At 39.7% G+C, this 15,973-nt stretch overlaps 1 protein-coding gene and 1 long non-coding RNA gene across 5 annotated transcripts in view; both read right to left on the bottom strand.

Moving 5' to 3' along the window:
* Nucleotides 1-15,973, bottom strand: part of LOC309815238 — a 1,174,291-nt gene that overhangs the window by 1,042,343 nt on the left and 115,975 nt on the right. The window lies entirely within an intron of this gene.
* RASGRP3 (RAS guanyl releasing protein 3) overlaps nucleotides 1-15,973 on the bottom strand; it is a 103,310-nt gene that overhangs the window by 10,671 nt on the left and 76,666 nt on the right. For 3 of the 4 annotated variants that reach the window (XM_082641897.1, XM_082641899.1, XM_082641898.1), the window contains exons 11-13: nucleotides 11,014-11,091; nucleotides 7,305-7,421; nucleotides 1,258-1,373 (exon numbers count right to left, since the gene is read on the bottom strand). In XM_082641897.1, coding sequence (XP_082498023.1) covers nucleotides 1,258-1,373; nucleotides 7,305-7,421; nucleotides 11,014-11,091 — 311 coding nt within the window. The remainder of the gene's footprint in view (nucleotides 1-1,257; nucleotides 1,374-7,304; nucleotides 7,422-11,013; nucleotides 11,092-15,973) is intronic. The other variant, XM_082641900.1, reaches the window with a different exon arrangement.

The raw sequence follows: 15,973 nt of genomic DNA, 5'->3' as shown, positions 1-15,973 counted from the left end.
GTTCTCCTGAATCTTGGCGCCATATCTTTGACAACTTGTTAGAATCTTCTCCTGGATGGTCCACTCTCCTCTCAAAATCAACATATCTAAGCCTGTCTAACAAAAGAAATTATGTAAGCTATGAATACTTTAAACCTTCATTTTTAGGGGAAAAAAGTTTTTTTAGGAAAAAAAGTATATCTGCTGGGACAGTCTCTGTTCCAAACAAGAACTGGCAGAGAAACAAAATGAAGACTGGGAAGTGATTTTAAGTTCATGTTCTTTGAACATGTCACTGACAGAAACAAACTGAGGGAAGAAGTGGGTAGTTAGTGGGTAACTTAAGTTTTATTTTATAAAGGAAGTGTATGTTTCTAATAACTTAAGTTTATTTTAAAAGTATTCTCTGTTATACAATGAAGATGGATTAAGGTTTTAAGACGTTTATGATAAAGTACCAAGGCTTTAATTTTCGTTTAATTCTCACACCAACAAAAATATTAGAGAATTTTAATGTGATATAACTTGGACATTTAACCAATATAAAATCGAGCATTTCATTACAGATGATTTTTAAACTAGGAACTGATCTCACATAATTAAAAATGAAGTGATAAAATTATTAATGCCAGGGTTTCTTGGCAAATTTTTTAAAAAATCATTATATATTTTTAATGATCCAGGTTTTAGCCTCTGAAGTTATTTTATCTCTTATGAATCATTTGAAGCTAAAGAAAAATATAGTTTTTCCTTTGTTTCTCAAGACAACCTCTGAACTAGCAAAGGAAAAAACAAAGCATAACCACTTCTTGGCTATCTGCAGCCATCACCTGCTCTCCTGAAAATCGTAAGTAATCTAAAAAATGATCTTACTTACTTGATGACTTTTAAGATTACCCCCGGGTGCACTGATGCTGAGGACTCCACCATTCTAGATCTAACTATATTTATTCTCTATTCTTTTTTGATGGAGGTTTTGGGGTTGATGAGCTAGCTAAGTTGCAGCAGTAATATCGGAAATGGAGAGCTGGGCTAATTTGCAAGTGAGCACTTGTACTTAATTAACACCGATGATGTGGTCTGCCCTGTGATTCCATCCAGCCAGTCATGTTTGTGTACACCAAGAAAAAAATCAGTGAAAAGACACCTTAGACACCTTTCATCAATACACTAGGATCAACTCTGTCAAGACGTAAATTAAAGGTTTCCCTGCTCTCCTTTCATAGTAATTTTCTGCTTCAGGACAGTTGCATTACAATAAAACAAAATTAAACTTACTGATCTTTGTCCAGCACACAAAAGGAATCCAAGAAGGGAAAATTGGCAGCTATACTTTCAAAGTCCTCTTGGGAGATGTACCCGTCCTGGTCATGGTCATAATTTCTAAACACAGACTGCAAAGGAAAGGCAAATATTTATTGAATGACTATTTACAAATCAGCCTCTGAATTGTTATTGGAAAAGCAATGATAACTAGCATATTATTCTTTCTATCAAGGAGCTTGGAATCTAGTGGGAGATAACAAAATTGAGACGCCTTTATGGTATAATGAGATAAGTGCAACGCTGAGGATAAAGACAGAGTGCTGGGGGAGAGGGGGAAGGGAGATTTTAAAATGTTTCCTGGAGAAAGCAAGGTCTAAACTGAGACCTCAGGGTTGAGTAGGAGTAAGGCTTGGTGAATTCACAAATGCCAGTACCATGACAATAGAAAATGAAACTTTAAAATATTAAATTATCTCAAAAATCAAAGTATACCTTTAATGCAATTGCAGTCAAAATCCCGGTGGGAATTTGTTTGAAATGAATAAATTGATTCTAAAGTTCCTATAGAAGTGAACATGTTGAGAATAGCCTAAAATTGTTTGTTTAAGATGAGGAGTAATGATCTCAGGCAAGGGAAACAAAAGCAAAAACAAAAAACTGGGACTATATCAAACTAAAAAGCTTTTGCACAGGGAAGGAGACTATCAACAAAATGAAAAGGCCACCTACTGAATAGGAGAAGATACTTGCAAATGATATCTCTGATAAGGGGATAATATTCAAAATATACAAAGAACTCATATAACTCAATATCAAAAAAACAAACAACCCAATTAAAAAATAGGTAGAGGACCTGAATAAACACTTTTCCAAAGAAGACTTACAGATGGCCAACAGACACATGAAAAGATGTTCAACATCACTCATCACTCATCTCAGGGAAATGCAAATCCAAACCACACAGAGATACCACCTCACACCTGTCAGAATGGCTATGATCAAAAAAACAACAAATAACAAGTGTTGGTGAGGGTGTGGAGAAAAGGGAACCCTCATGTACTGTTGTTGGCATTAAAAATTGGTGCTGCTACTATGAAAAACAGTATAGAAGTTCCTCAAAAAATTTAAAACAGAGCTATCATACAATCCAGCAATTCCACTTCTGGGTATTTTTTCCAAAGAAAACAAAAACACTAATTTGAAAGATATATACATCCCTGTGTTCATTCTAACGTTATTTACAATAGCCAAGATATGGAAGCAACCTAAGTGTTCATCAATAGATGAATAGATAAAGAAGATGTGGTATATAAATAAAATGGAATATGACTTAGCCATAAAAAAGAATGAAATCTTGCCATTTTTTGACAACATAGATAGACCTTAGGGTATTACGCTAAGTGAAATAAGTCAGGCGGAGAAAGACAAATATCATAGGATTTCACTTGTATGTGGGATCTAAAAAACAAATGAACAAACAAAAAAAAACCAGAAACATTCATAGATACAGAGAACAAACACGTGGTTGCCAGAGGTGAGAGGAGTGGGAGGATGAATGAATAGGTGAGGGAAATTAAGAGGTGCAAACTTCCAGTTATAAAATAAACGAGTCATGGGATGGAAAGTACAGCATGGGTAATATAGTCAGTAATATTTTAATATCATTGTATGGTGACAGATGGTAACTAGACTTATTGTGGTGATCATTTTGTAATGTGTAGAAATATTGAATCACTATGTTGTGCACCTAGAACACCTAGAAGGTCAGTTATATTTCATCTAAAACAATGACGGGTAATGAGGGGCAATGTGCCCTATCAGAAATCAAAGCTACATTAGTCAAAACAACATGGTATCGTAACTTACTGCAGAGAGTACAGTCCAGAAACAGATCCATATGTATGTAAGAATTCAGAATATCAAAAAGTATCTATTCAAATCCACAGGGAAATTATGGGTTATCTAATAATTGCTATTGAGTTAAATGGCTGATAATCTTATAAAATAAATTGCCCCCAAACTAAATTCCAGATGCCTTAAATATTTTAATGTAAAAATAAAGTTATAGGGGCTTCCCTGGTGGCGCAGTGGTTGGGAGTCCGCCTGCCGATGCAGGGGGCGTGGGTTCGTGCCCCGGTCTGGGAGGATCCCACGTGCCGTGGAGCGGCTGGGCCCGTGAGCCGTGGCCGCTGGGCCCGTGCGTCCGGAGCCTGTGCTCCGCGGTGGGAGAGGCCGCAGCGGTGAGAGGCCCGCGTACCACAAAAAATAAATACATAAATAAATAAATAAAGTTATAAAAAACCAAAGGTAAATAGATAAAAATATTTTTCATGTTTTAGTATCTTTGAGTAGGAAACACCTTTCTTAGGATGACATCCAAGTCAGAGGTCATAAAAAAAGTATTTCATTAAAATAAAATGCAAAATATCTGAATCAAAAAAGCTCAATTAACAAATTTAAATATAAATGACAGAGAAAATCATTTGCAACACTTACGAGAGGAAAGACACAAAAGGAAAACAGACGATCACCAAAGTAAAAATACAAATGGACAATACATTCATGGAAAGACATTCAATTCTGCTAGTAATTATGGAAATACTAATGAAACTTTTTTTTTAACCTCTCAAATTGGAAAACATTAAAACAATTGATAATTTCCTAGGGTTATGAGAAAATAGGCACTCTCTTATCAAGTTGGTAAAGCAAATAGCCACAATCTTTCTGGAGGACAATCAGTGCTTACTCTGACACAGCAATTCCACTTCTAGGAATTGTTCTAAGGAAATAACTGAACAAGCTTTCTCAAAGATATACATGTATATATGTGTGTGTGTGTGTGTGTATGGGGGGAGAAAATAAAATCATACAAGATGATCTACAAATTATCAGTGATTAACCCTAGACAGAAGAAACATCAAGTCCTGAAAGTAAAACTTTCTATTTTCTGTTTTATGAAGTTTTAATATTCACCTTTTAATTTTTTAATTTTTAATTTTTTTGCCATACCACGTGGCTTGCGGGATCTTAATTCCCCAACCAGGGATTGAACCTGGGGCCATGTCAGTGAAAGTGCTAAGTCCTAACCAGTGGACTGCCCTGGCTTTCTTCATAATCAGAGAAAAATAAAAAAGATTTTTCCATTGCCCTCTGCTAAATTGGATTTTCAAAAAGTTTGTAAGTTCTCCCTGCAAACACATGTATGCAAACATTTGACTTAGAGTCCAGTTATAATGAAGCAATCTCCTTTCCCCTGTGATTTCTTTTTCTTTTTTTTAACATCTTTATTGGAGTATAATTGCTTTACAACGGTGTGTTAGTTTCTGCTTTATAACAAAGTGAATCAGCTATACATACACATATATCCCCAAATCTCCTCCCTCTTCCTTCTCCCTCCCACCCTCCCTATCCCACCCTTCTAGGTGGACGCAAAGCACCGAGCTGATCTCCCTGTGCTATGTGGCTGCTTCCCACTAGCTATCTATTTTACACTTGGTAGAATATATAAGTCCCTGCCACTCTCTCACTTTGTCCCACCTTACCCTTCCCCCTCCCCGTGTCCTCAAGTCCATCCTCTATGTCTGCGTCTTTATTCCTGTCCTGCCCCTAGGTTCTTCAGAACCATTTTTTTTTTAGATTCCATATATATGTGTTAGCATATGGTATTTGTTTTTCTCTTTCTGACTTACTTCACTCCATATGACAGACTCTAGGTCCATCCACCTCCCTACAAATAATTCAATTTTGTTTCTTTTTATGGCTGAGTAATATTCCATTGTATATATGTGTCACATCTTCTTTATCCATTCATCTATCGATGGACATTTAGGTTGCTTCCATGTCCTGGCTTTTGTAAATAGAGCTGCAATGAACATTGTGGTACATTACTCTTTTTGAATTATGGTTTTCTCAGGATATATGTCCAGTAGTGGGATTGCTGGGTCATATGGTAGTTCTACTTTTAGTTTTTTAAGGAACCTCCATACTGTTCTCCATAGTGACTGTATCGATTTACATTCCCATCAACAGTGCAAGAGGGTTCCCTTTTCTCCACACCCTCTCCAGCATTTATTGTTTGTAGATATTTTGATGATGGCCATTCTGACTGGTGTGAGGTGATACCTCATTGTAGTTTTGATTTGCATTTCTCTAATGATTAGTGATGTTGAGCATTCTTTCATGTGTTTGTTGACAATTCCCCTGTAGTTTCTATTATATATTATCTGTATTGCCTTAGGGCACAACTGCTTCAGGAGTATTTTGGGAAGTAGGCAAAGTATAAATGAACAAATTACTTAATTAAAAATATGATTGTTTAGCACCCATTGCAAGTTTACCCATAGATAACTGAATTTTTTGCAAGTCGCACTATCAATGCTTATCCATAATTGAAATTGCTTAAAAATGAACTATTATGGAGTGCTTACAATTTATACTTTAATACCCATATTTATACTAAGAGTATAAGAGTACAAGATTTTTGGTGGCATAAAATTCATTATGGAAATTCAAATGAAACCCAGCCATTTATTCAATTAAATCAACAGTACTCAATCTAACCAAACTGGGCCAACCTTCCCCCATGAAACTGGAATTGGAGAAAAGAGGTAAGGTACAAAGGGGTGGGGGAGAAAGAGGCTCCTCGTGTGGAGTAAGGAAAGTCTGTCTGCAGAGAACGGAGTGAACATTCAGAGAAAAGCAGAGGAGAGAGTAGGAGAAAAAATACTTCTTTCACTTCCTGATTCTAGACCTTCCTGAGCTGCAACTCCATGCACCCAGATCTTTTGCCCACCTTCCCTGGCTCCAAGTTTGGTCTGTCACTACCATATCATCACATGGTCTCCACTGGACCTTATGGCTTTCTCATCCTCTTCCTCACCCTTTCTAATCTCCCCTTCCTGACTCCCATGCCCCATGCAACTTTTCTTTCAGCACCTCATAGTTCCATGGATGATCCAAGATATAGAACATTCTTTTTCTGTAAACATCCTTTCCCAGCAAAGAGCACATAATATCCCAAAGACTTGTTCCTATTGCATCTGAGGATGTACCAGTCCATGAAGGGAGATGTTTAATCAACAATCACAATTTCTAGTGGCTGAGATATTTCCATCTTTCCCACATTGGTGCATCTACTCTTTTTTTGTTGTTTTTAATACGGAAAACTCTGACACAATCTTGCCCTTCATTAAGTGATGTTTCTGACCTAAATGCTGTTGCGGTGCGGTGTCACAGACCCCCAAATATATACAGCTGGAGAAACTACTCAACTTACAGTATTTTTTCCTACCCTCAGGTAACCAATTTATCCAGCATTTTATGATGACCCATGTGGGTTTTCTTTTTTTATAAACTTATTTATTTATTTACTTATTCTTGGCTCCATTGGTTCTTCGTTGCTGCCTGAGGGCTTTCTCTAGTTGCAGTGAGTGGGGGCTACTCTTTGTTGTGGTGCACGGGCTTCTCATTGGGTGGCTTCTCTTGTTGTGGAGCATGGACTCTAGGTGCATGGGCCTCAGTAGTTATGGCATGTGGGCTTCAGTAGTTGTGGCACGCAGGCTCAGTAGTTGTGGCTTGTGGGCTCTAGAGCGCAGGCTCAGTAGTTGTGGGCTTAGTTGCTCAGTGGCATGTGGGATCTTCCTCGACCAGGGCTCAAACCCGTATCCCCTGAATTGGCAGGCGGATTCTTAACCAGTGCACCACCAGGGAAGCCCCCCATGTGGGTTTTAATGAGTAGATTCTAATCCTCATACAGTCCCTTGGGTTGCAGGGACAATGACAGAAGTGTCAAATGCCTAGGGAAGTGAGGGGTTCTAAGTAGCTGAGAGTATTTGGGTAAGTGAGAACTGACAGACAGGAAGGGGAAAGGGGGCCTTCCTGGGAAGTTCTTCCCCAGAAGCCATTGCCAGGTAGAGCTAAGTGTCTGCTGAATTGCTCTTACTTGCCAGAGGGCTGTTTTCATGGACTCCATATGATTCCTGGGCAACCAGAGAATATTCTGGAAAGAGAAAGGGGCCTCCTTTTAACTGCTCACTTTTAACTGTCCCTCAACCACTTACCTCAACTAATTTCCTTATGTGCTTGTTGATGACTGTAGGATCTGGCTTTGGCATCACGCCTGAGGCCCACTCCAAGGGCACCACGGGCTTGGTGGGCGTCGTAGGGGAGGTAGGCTGCTGACAGAAAACACACACATTTTTCAACTTTATCTGGGGCCTTGAGCAATTTGGACCAGGGACACTGAGAAAGCCATATAAGTTTTGCATATTAATATCAGTAAAAACTTCTGTTTATGTAGTACTTAAATATTTTGAAAGCATCAATGAAAATTTTGTTAATGGAATATTTTGTCAGTAGAATCTAATCTGTAACTAAATACATATTTTGTTTAACAGCAGCCTAGATCGTATTATTTTAGGTGGAAAAAACTATTGCTCTCCCAGCTCATCCAAAACTCCTATCCAAGTTCCCCAGACACTACTAAAACACCCTTAAACACCTCTATAACAATCCATACAGTTTTTTGCTCGTATAATACAAAGTGCATAAAACACCAGTTATCTAATTCTTTAATAGTTAGTGCTAGTGATAAATTAGGTGTGTGCAGTAAGTGGGCAGCAGTGCACAGCCAAGTTTATGTCATCTTACCAGCTTCTCTCTTAATATGCTTAATCAGTTCTTGACGGTTTGGCTAATCATTAGCTCTCTCGAGCCCCGCTTTGGTGAACTTGTTTCCTCCACAGGTTCTTCCACGTTCTTGCAAGACATTTTCACTTAATAATGTGGAGAAGATGGTAGCAATAATGTATAGCTCGTTTACACAACACAAGTGTGAAACACAATCCTATCGGGAGCCAAGAGTGCTGTGCACTTTGTATCCTCTCCCTAGGGATCTCATACGATGAAATATTTTTGCTGGTGCATGCATACAAACCTGTATTAGCAGGTTGTTTTTAAATTTGATACCGAGTTGGGGATAACCATTTTTGCAAGAGGAGTTGAGGCGTAACTATATGGATTTAAGCCTCTACCAATGTTGTGAGGTGGGTGCTGCTGTGAGCTACAAACAGGACAAAAAATTATCTGCCATCTGAATATGGTCACTCCCACACACAGTTTCTCTCTCTCTCTCACACACACATGCACACACACACGTGCTCACACATCTCAGCTCTTTCGGTAAAGCCTTTCATCTTGTTGATATAATAAAGGATTAAAACCTTGGTTCCCAAAATATACAGCAAGGCACACCCCTCCTCTGGAGCACTGCGACGAACTCAGAGGGTTACCAAAAGATATTTCAAACTTCCGAGGGAAACACAGCAATACTCAATATTTGTCAATAGCACACAAACTACCAGCTTGAAGTAGTTCACAATTCACCCATCAGCTCGTGCCATATTTCTATCAATGATATCATGTTCTTGTGAAGCAAAAAATCAATGTGGAACAAGCAATAAGGGTGACAGTATCCAATCTGATTCCAAGATTTAAGAAATTGTACCGTGCCCAACAGGCACACATATCCATTAGTAATTGTGGTTACTTTAGAGTGAAATAGGGGCTTCCCTGGTGGTGCAGTGGTTGAGAGTCCACCTGCCGATGCAGGGGACATGGGTTCGTGCCCCGGTCCGGGAAGATCCCTATATGCTGCGGAGTGGCTGGGCCCGTGAGCCATGGCCGCTGAGCCTGCGCGTCCGGAGCCTGTGCTCCGCAACGGGAGAGGCCACAGCAGTGAGAGGCCCGTGTGCCGCAAAAATAAATAAATAAATAGAACATCAATGTTTATACATATTTAGTTGCTTGGACCTAACTATTCTATAAGTGGAACTGTTAGGTATTTCTTTTGACCTAGAGGTAGCATGAAAAAACTGAGACATGAATTAAAACACAAAAAATTATGAGGTACTAAGGGTGCCATGAATCGAATAAGGTTGAGAAGCTCTGGGACTAACTAGGTGAGGTTGGCCAGTGCTAACTGTAAGCACGTTAAAGCTACAGGCTCTCAGGAAGTATAATCCTGACGGGAAATTGTTCTTAGTTACCAGTATGCGTCGAACACTAAATACAAAATAAGGTGACATTCCACTTAGAGAAGAGACAGAAAGGGATTAGGAAATGTGTTTTCATAGATTCATGGGATTTTAGCACTTGGAAGGGGCTTTGAAAGCTTCTGCTTTTACAAGAGATAAAAAGACTTTTTTATGTTGGATGGAGATGTCTCCTAAAATTGGTAAAACTTGATCCTGAAAATAAACCAAAAAAAACCAAACAACAACAACAAAAAAAACCCCAAAGTAAATCTAAAAGGTACAAATCAGGCATGTGTGCTAAAATGGTCATTCTTACCCTGTTTCTGAACAAGGGGTGGTGGGAAAATAATGGGCAGCATCACGCTGTAGAAAAAGCACAGGTGGTGAAGGCAGACAGTCCTGAGACCAGTCCAAATTCTCCTACTGACTGGCTCTGTGGTCTGTGTAAGATACCTATGCTCACCAGACTCTGTTTCCTTAACAGAGTTAATGAGATAACATATATATTATGACCTGCCAGGCATCCAACAACCAACAGGTGGCAATTAAGGTGCCTAGTTATAGGTAAAGGAAGGTGTCAGGAGGTGGCAATGCTGTGTGTGCACGTACAGGACAGCTTCACCACACCAAAGCTATGGAATGAGGGAGGAGCTTACGAATTCCTTTTTTCCAGTAACATTACTTTTCTTTCTAGCTCTTTCTTCATCACGCTAACTTTGAAGAGTCTGGTCCTAACCCCTCCCTTTGCCTGTGCTGTATCTTCCCACATGGCTGCCTTCTGCAGTGTCCCCAGGAGATGGGCTTCTTGGGGCTGGCAGGGAGGGGAGCATGGTGATGGAACCACCACAGACATTAAGAACAGATGCTACCAGGTCAACTGACTCAGACTCAAGTTCATAGTCTCCCACCTGGCCTTTACTGTGAACAGCATTCACAGTCATTCTGCCTCTTTCAGTTCAATGGTTCAGAATGGTAGTAGGTATTAATAGATGGACAGACTTAGGCCCTAGGGTTGCTGGCAACGTGCCACAGAACTCAACTGGTATGGAGGTAACGAATGAGACCTTCATAAGGAAACAGATCTCAGGATATAAGAAGCAGACAGAAATTTTTTTTCAACATACAAACCTCATCCTCATTGTAAATTTCATATTCACCCAGATATTTTTTTTACTAGTGCAAAGCATATCTGAGCTACAGTCCACTTGCTAAGAGTAATGAGCAGTGTACATTCAGTAATGCAGTTTCTTCAACTCATTATATAATGTTTCTTTACTAAGAGTCAGCTATCAATTAAGTGAGACTATCCAATGTGATACTGAAATTCTGAGCTGGATGAATCATTAGTAGAGAAATTTGTGAATTATGATTAGGGTATTTAAAATTTATTAAATCTAATTTTTTGTAGAATCAGTTTTTTAAAAAAAAGCCTAGAATGGTCATTCAAATTATTGTTCCTTCTTTTTTGGGGGTGGGGCAGGTTCTCAGAGGGAACATGGAAGATCAACAATAAAGCAGAGTAACTGGAAATGAGCCATGTTCTTCTTTGTTAGCTTCTAATGTGAAGAAATAATTATCTGTCAGGGCTAAGCTGTTCCATTGGTAAAATGGGAAAAATATAGATTTTTAAAATTCTTCAATCTTTAGATCACAAATCACTACTGTAATGGCCAATTATTGTAAATAAAAAATAATGGTGCTTGTCACTGAACCTGAGAGAGAAAACAATACTCACCGATTTAGAATTTCTAGGCTCCAGCACCAGTGATAGTTTGTAAATATCATCTTCTGTGTGATAGAGGTCCAGAGAAAGCTACAACAAATTAGAAGGGATAAATAAGGATGTTGAATCATTTATTTACTTATTTACATTACTGAAATTTTTCCAAACTGAATGCTTAAGCTCAATGTCTAATAACTTGAGTGAATGTAGAACATTAAAAAGATAGCATGCAGAGGTGGAAAATGAAATTTTTTAAAGAAGTTTTAATATTTTATTTTTTGGCCACGCAGGATGTGGGATCTTAGTTCCCCAACCAAGGATCAAACCCACGCCCCCTGCATTGGAAGCACAGAGTCTTAACTACCGGACCGCCAGGGAAGTCCTGGAAAATGAAATTTTAAAAAGAAAAAAGTTAAACCTAGTGTGGTCATCAGCATCAACAAGAACCATTGACTCAATTTTTCTCGATAATTATTCAGTAGCTCCTAAGCACCAAGCAATGACCTGGAGATAAGGGATCCTTGATGTTACAGGCTAGGACCAGGGACAGGTGTATAAAATAAGACTTGGAAATGGAATAAATGGTGTCTTGGAGGTTTGACTAAAGAACTGCAGAAATAAAGGAGCAATTAATAGGTTTCTATTATTTCAGGGCATTGTGCTAAGTTCTGGTGATATAAAATGGTATAAAATCATTCCTGCCCTCAAGGGCCAGACACTTTATTTGACTAAACAGGAGCTGAACACAAAAAGATATATTCACATCAACAAAAGGCAACACATGCTAAATGTGAAGGAAGTTGCCCCGCTCTAAGTGCTATAGGAACTTTTCAGGGAGGCAGCGTGTAAAGCATGAGGGAGAGGTTTTGGAGACCGGTGCGTTTGAGTTCAAATTCTGAGCCTGCCACTGGTTAGCTCTGTGGCCTTGAGCCAGTTATTTCCTCTCTGACACTCAGTTTCCACTTCTGTAAAATGGAAATGATCACAAAAGTCCCTATCTAATTGGATTTTTATCAGGATCAAATGAAATAATGCATGTAAAGTACTTCACCCAGTACACAGTGAAATCTCAGGAAATGTAATCTGGTGTTGTTGATGTTATTGTTATTATTATAGCTGTTACAACTACTTTTTTTTTTTGCGGTACGCGGACCTCTCACTGTTGTGGCCTCTCCCATTGCGGAGCACAGGCTCCGGACGTGCAGGCTCAGCGGCCGTGGCTCACGGGCCCAGCCGCTCCGTGGCATGTGGGATCTTCCCATACCGGGGCACAAACCCATGTCCCCTGCATCGGCAGGCAGACTCCCAACCACTGTGCCACCAGGGAAGCCCACAACTACTTTTATTATTATGTGTGGGGGCCACTGAGGACAGAAATGATCAGGATGGATTCACAGAGGAACTTGTGAACTGGGACCTAACTGGGAGGACTTGGAGAAATAAAGACAGAGAGAAAGATCAGGGTAGGCAAGGATAAGAATGTATACAAAGATTGAACTGCATGGATAAAATCTGCAAAACCTTAAAATGCATGGTCCCATTTACCTAAAACAGAAGTCATAAGACTTAAAATAAGCCTGGATAATTCCCACACGTGCCCTTCAATGTTAAGAACCCGATGAATCATACCATTTTATCAACAGGGAAGAGAACCAGGTGCCCTGTCCTTTCTCTGACCATTTAAGCATGAAAATTTTCCTTTGACATATTTTGTCTAAAGATAAAGGCTTAATGTGAAAGGCTTTATTCCATTTCCAAGTCTTATTTTATACACCTGTCCCTGGTCCTAGCCTGTAACATCAAGGATCCCTTATCTCCAGCTCAGTGCCTGGTGCTTAGGAGCAAGAGAAAACTCAGAGGCACAGGATGTCTTTCAAGGATTTATCTTGCTGTCCTATCTCTCTTTTTTTTTTTTTTTTTGCGGTACGCGGGCCTCTCACTGTTGTGGCCTCTCCCGTTGCGGAGCACGGGCTCCGGACGCGCAGGCTCAGCGGCCATGGCTCACGGGCCCAGCCGCTCCGCGGCATATGGGATCTTCCCAGATCGGGGCACGAACCCGTGTTCCCTGCATCGGCAGGCGGACTCTCAACCACTGCGCCACCAGGGAAGCCCCTATCTCATTTTTTAAAAAAAGAAACTGGCATTATTTTTGCATCATTCATTCAACAAATATTTATTGGTCACCTAATGTATGGTGGGGACCATTGTAGTCACTATAGTAGTCACTATTCTAGCTACTAAATACAGCAGTTAGATTAAGGACTTCATATATCTGGTCATGTATTGCATTATCTAGACTTTGTCATCTAAAGGTTTTTTTAAGCATAATAAAATTGACTTTACTATAAAATTGCCCCAGTATCATTTCAGATCATGAAAATCATGCTCACAAAGAATGCACACTGTATCCACCTTCCACTGAACAGCAGTCACTTCTACCTCCAGGGGCCCTGCCTTTTTGCAGGAGAGGAACTGTCCCCATGTCTCAAACAAATGCTTTGAGGAACCAGCCCACCATATAAAAGAGTGAAGGGAGATGCATGAAAGGGATATTGTGATAGAGACATTGGTATAACAATGTATTTGGTAAAAGAGTTTTGCAGATATGATTAACTTGGGGATCTCTCCTCTTAGCTCAACAATAAGAAAAATTTGTGCTGATAAGTGGAATTTGACACTGGATCTCTGGGTTAGGGAAGCAATAGGGGAAGGTGTGATCACTGATGAATGGGAGATAGTCATTACTCATCTAAGTCAAATTGTTGTCAGTTTGATGACAATTGCCACATCTAATTTGTCAAGAGAAGTCAGAAATCTAGAGTTTTATATAAAATATCCTCATTTTTAAGCACTGGCAACTAATAACACATTTTTTTTTATGATTCCATGTGGGCCAAATAAAACACATCTGCCATGGGCAGTTGCCCACTGTTTTGTAAATTCCACAACAGAAGACTCTACTGGTCTCTAAGCTTCACGAAAGGAGACAGTACATTTGTAATTCCACCTCTATAATCCCAGTCCTAGTTTGCTACCTTGCATTGTGAATGCGACATAGACAGAAAACTGACTGACTTCTTCCTTTTGACTTCCTTGTTGTCAGGAAGCTTTGATGAGTATGTTCCTGTCCTCCTGACTCTTCCTCTGATGACAGCACTGGCATCTGCTGGAAAGGAGATGCCAGCAGTGCAAGAACATCCAACCAGAAACCCAAATAAGCCACACACTAAATAGGGGAGATGCTCTTTCAAAAGACACAGAACATCCCTGAGTATTTTCATATGTCAGATGGACAGATATCTGACTCTATGATGGAAATATTTTTGTTTTCTCCCAATGTTTGCTCTCCATTTATTAGTGGTCGTATGAACCTAGGCAAGTCATTAACCTTCTTGAGTCTGTCTCTTGATCTGTAAAATGGGAATCATCAATAATAGTTCCCTCCCAGGATTGTTGTGAGGATTAAATGAGCTAATGGTGTCCAGTGGGATTTGTTTAGAGGGCCACACAGATGGGAACTGCAGGGTTTGGCTCCCAATCAGTGCAGAAGCCAAATGCCACTTGCTCATCCATGAGTGCAGAGCTGCCTTCTGGGTTAACTCTAGCCATCTCTCTGCTTTCCAAGCCGCGATCCTACTTGCTTTCTCGGATCTCCTCTGGGCCTTACGGCCCTGCACAAAGTGATCTGTTCTACTTCTACTTCTACGCACCTTTTAAATAATATAGGCAGCTTGTCAATGGGGTTTCAAAAATATTTATTTGTGTCTAACATATTTTAAGCTTGTTTGTTTCTAAAAAATGTTCTGAGTCACTGTTTCAGGTTGTTGCTTTTACATCCAAGCCTATTAGCAAAGATGGCTGTGGATTTAGTCTGCACCTTAGGACTGACATTGGCTTGACTGGAGAATTGTAAAATAACACACACTTGGTCATCAAACTATCTCCATTCACCACTTTTGCAATTCTTCCTCTTCCTCCTCCTCCTGCTCTTCTTCTTTCTTCTTTCTTCTTCTTCTTCTTCGATTGTAAAAATACAGGGGCTTTCCAGTAATTTGCATATACTCAGAATGGTAAATGTAACTGATAGATCTAAAAATACTATGAAAAATTCAGACTATTTCGAATACCATGAAACAAGAAGCATCAGTTTAAAAGCTCCTGGTTATATGAATTGGGATCACAGTGGAAAATGTCTTCTCCAGATCTTCCCTAAAAAGGGGAACAATCCAAATCCCAGCAGTTTGGTGGTGTAGTCCTCTTTCCTTCATGTGCCCAGTACTGTTCAGGGGGCTAAGATTACGATGATAAAAATGGCAAACATAGTCCCTGCTCGCATAGATTTTAGTTTGTAATTAACTCTTTTTTACACACCCATGAAGAGGGAGAGAGATTATTTAATTTTCACAGATGCAAAATAAAGTAAATGTCAGCAATATTCCCACATTACAGAGTAAATGTCCATTAGAGAGAGAGAGAGAGAGCCGCAAACTGGGATTCAGAAGTTGGCTATTTGCAAGACTTTTGTCTGTTATGAATCACAGCTTCTTCATTTCTAAAATAGGAAGAGACAGGGGTGATGTTACACCCTCTGACCTGCCCAGGCTACATCACAGGGTGTGTGTGCGAATCTACTGAGGCAATGTATGTGAAAAGTGCTGTGAAAACTGTAATCAATTATTACAGAAAGTTCAAGCATTGCTATACAGCCTACTGCACAGAGCAGGCATTTAGTAATTGTTCATTAACTTAAGAGTTCTCATTTTCTTTCTTCCAGGGCTCTCAATCATATATCAGCTTCCTCACCTGGGACCATGTTTAGAAGCAGTCACTTCAGGCAGAAACTTGACCTAGAGTCTTGGAGCAAAAAGAATCACCCCTTCAATGCTGTGCTTAATAAGAATGACCTCACATGCATTTGGGCAGCTGCAGTCAACGTATGGTTCTAATCTCAACAGGTATGTGGTTCATGAAA

The sequence above is a fragment of the Mesoplodon mirus genome (genome assembly GCF_964341445.2).
Source record: "Mesoplodon mirus genome assembly, chromosome: 14".
In the NCBI taxonomy this organism is placed as follows: domain Eukaryota; kingdom Metazoa; phylum Chordata; class Mammalia; order Artiodactyla; family Ziphiidae; genus Mesoplodon; species Mesoplodon mirus.
This window is presented reverse-complemented; position numbering and strand designations above follow the sequence as displayed.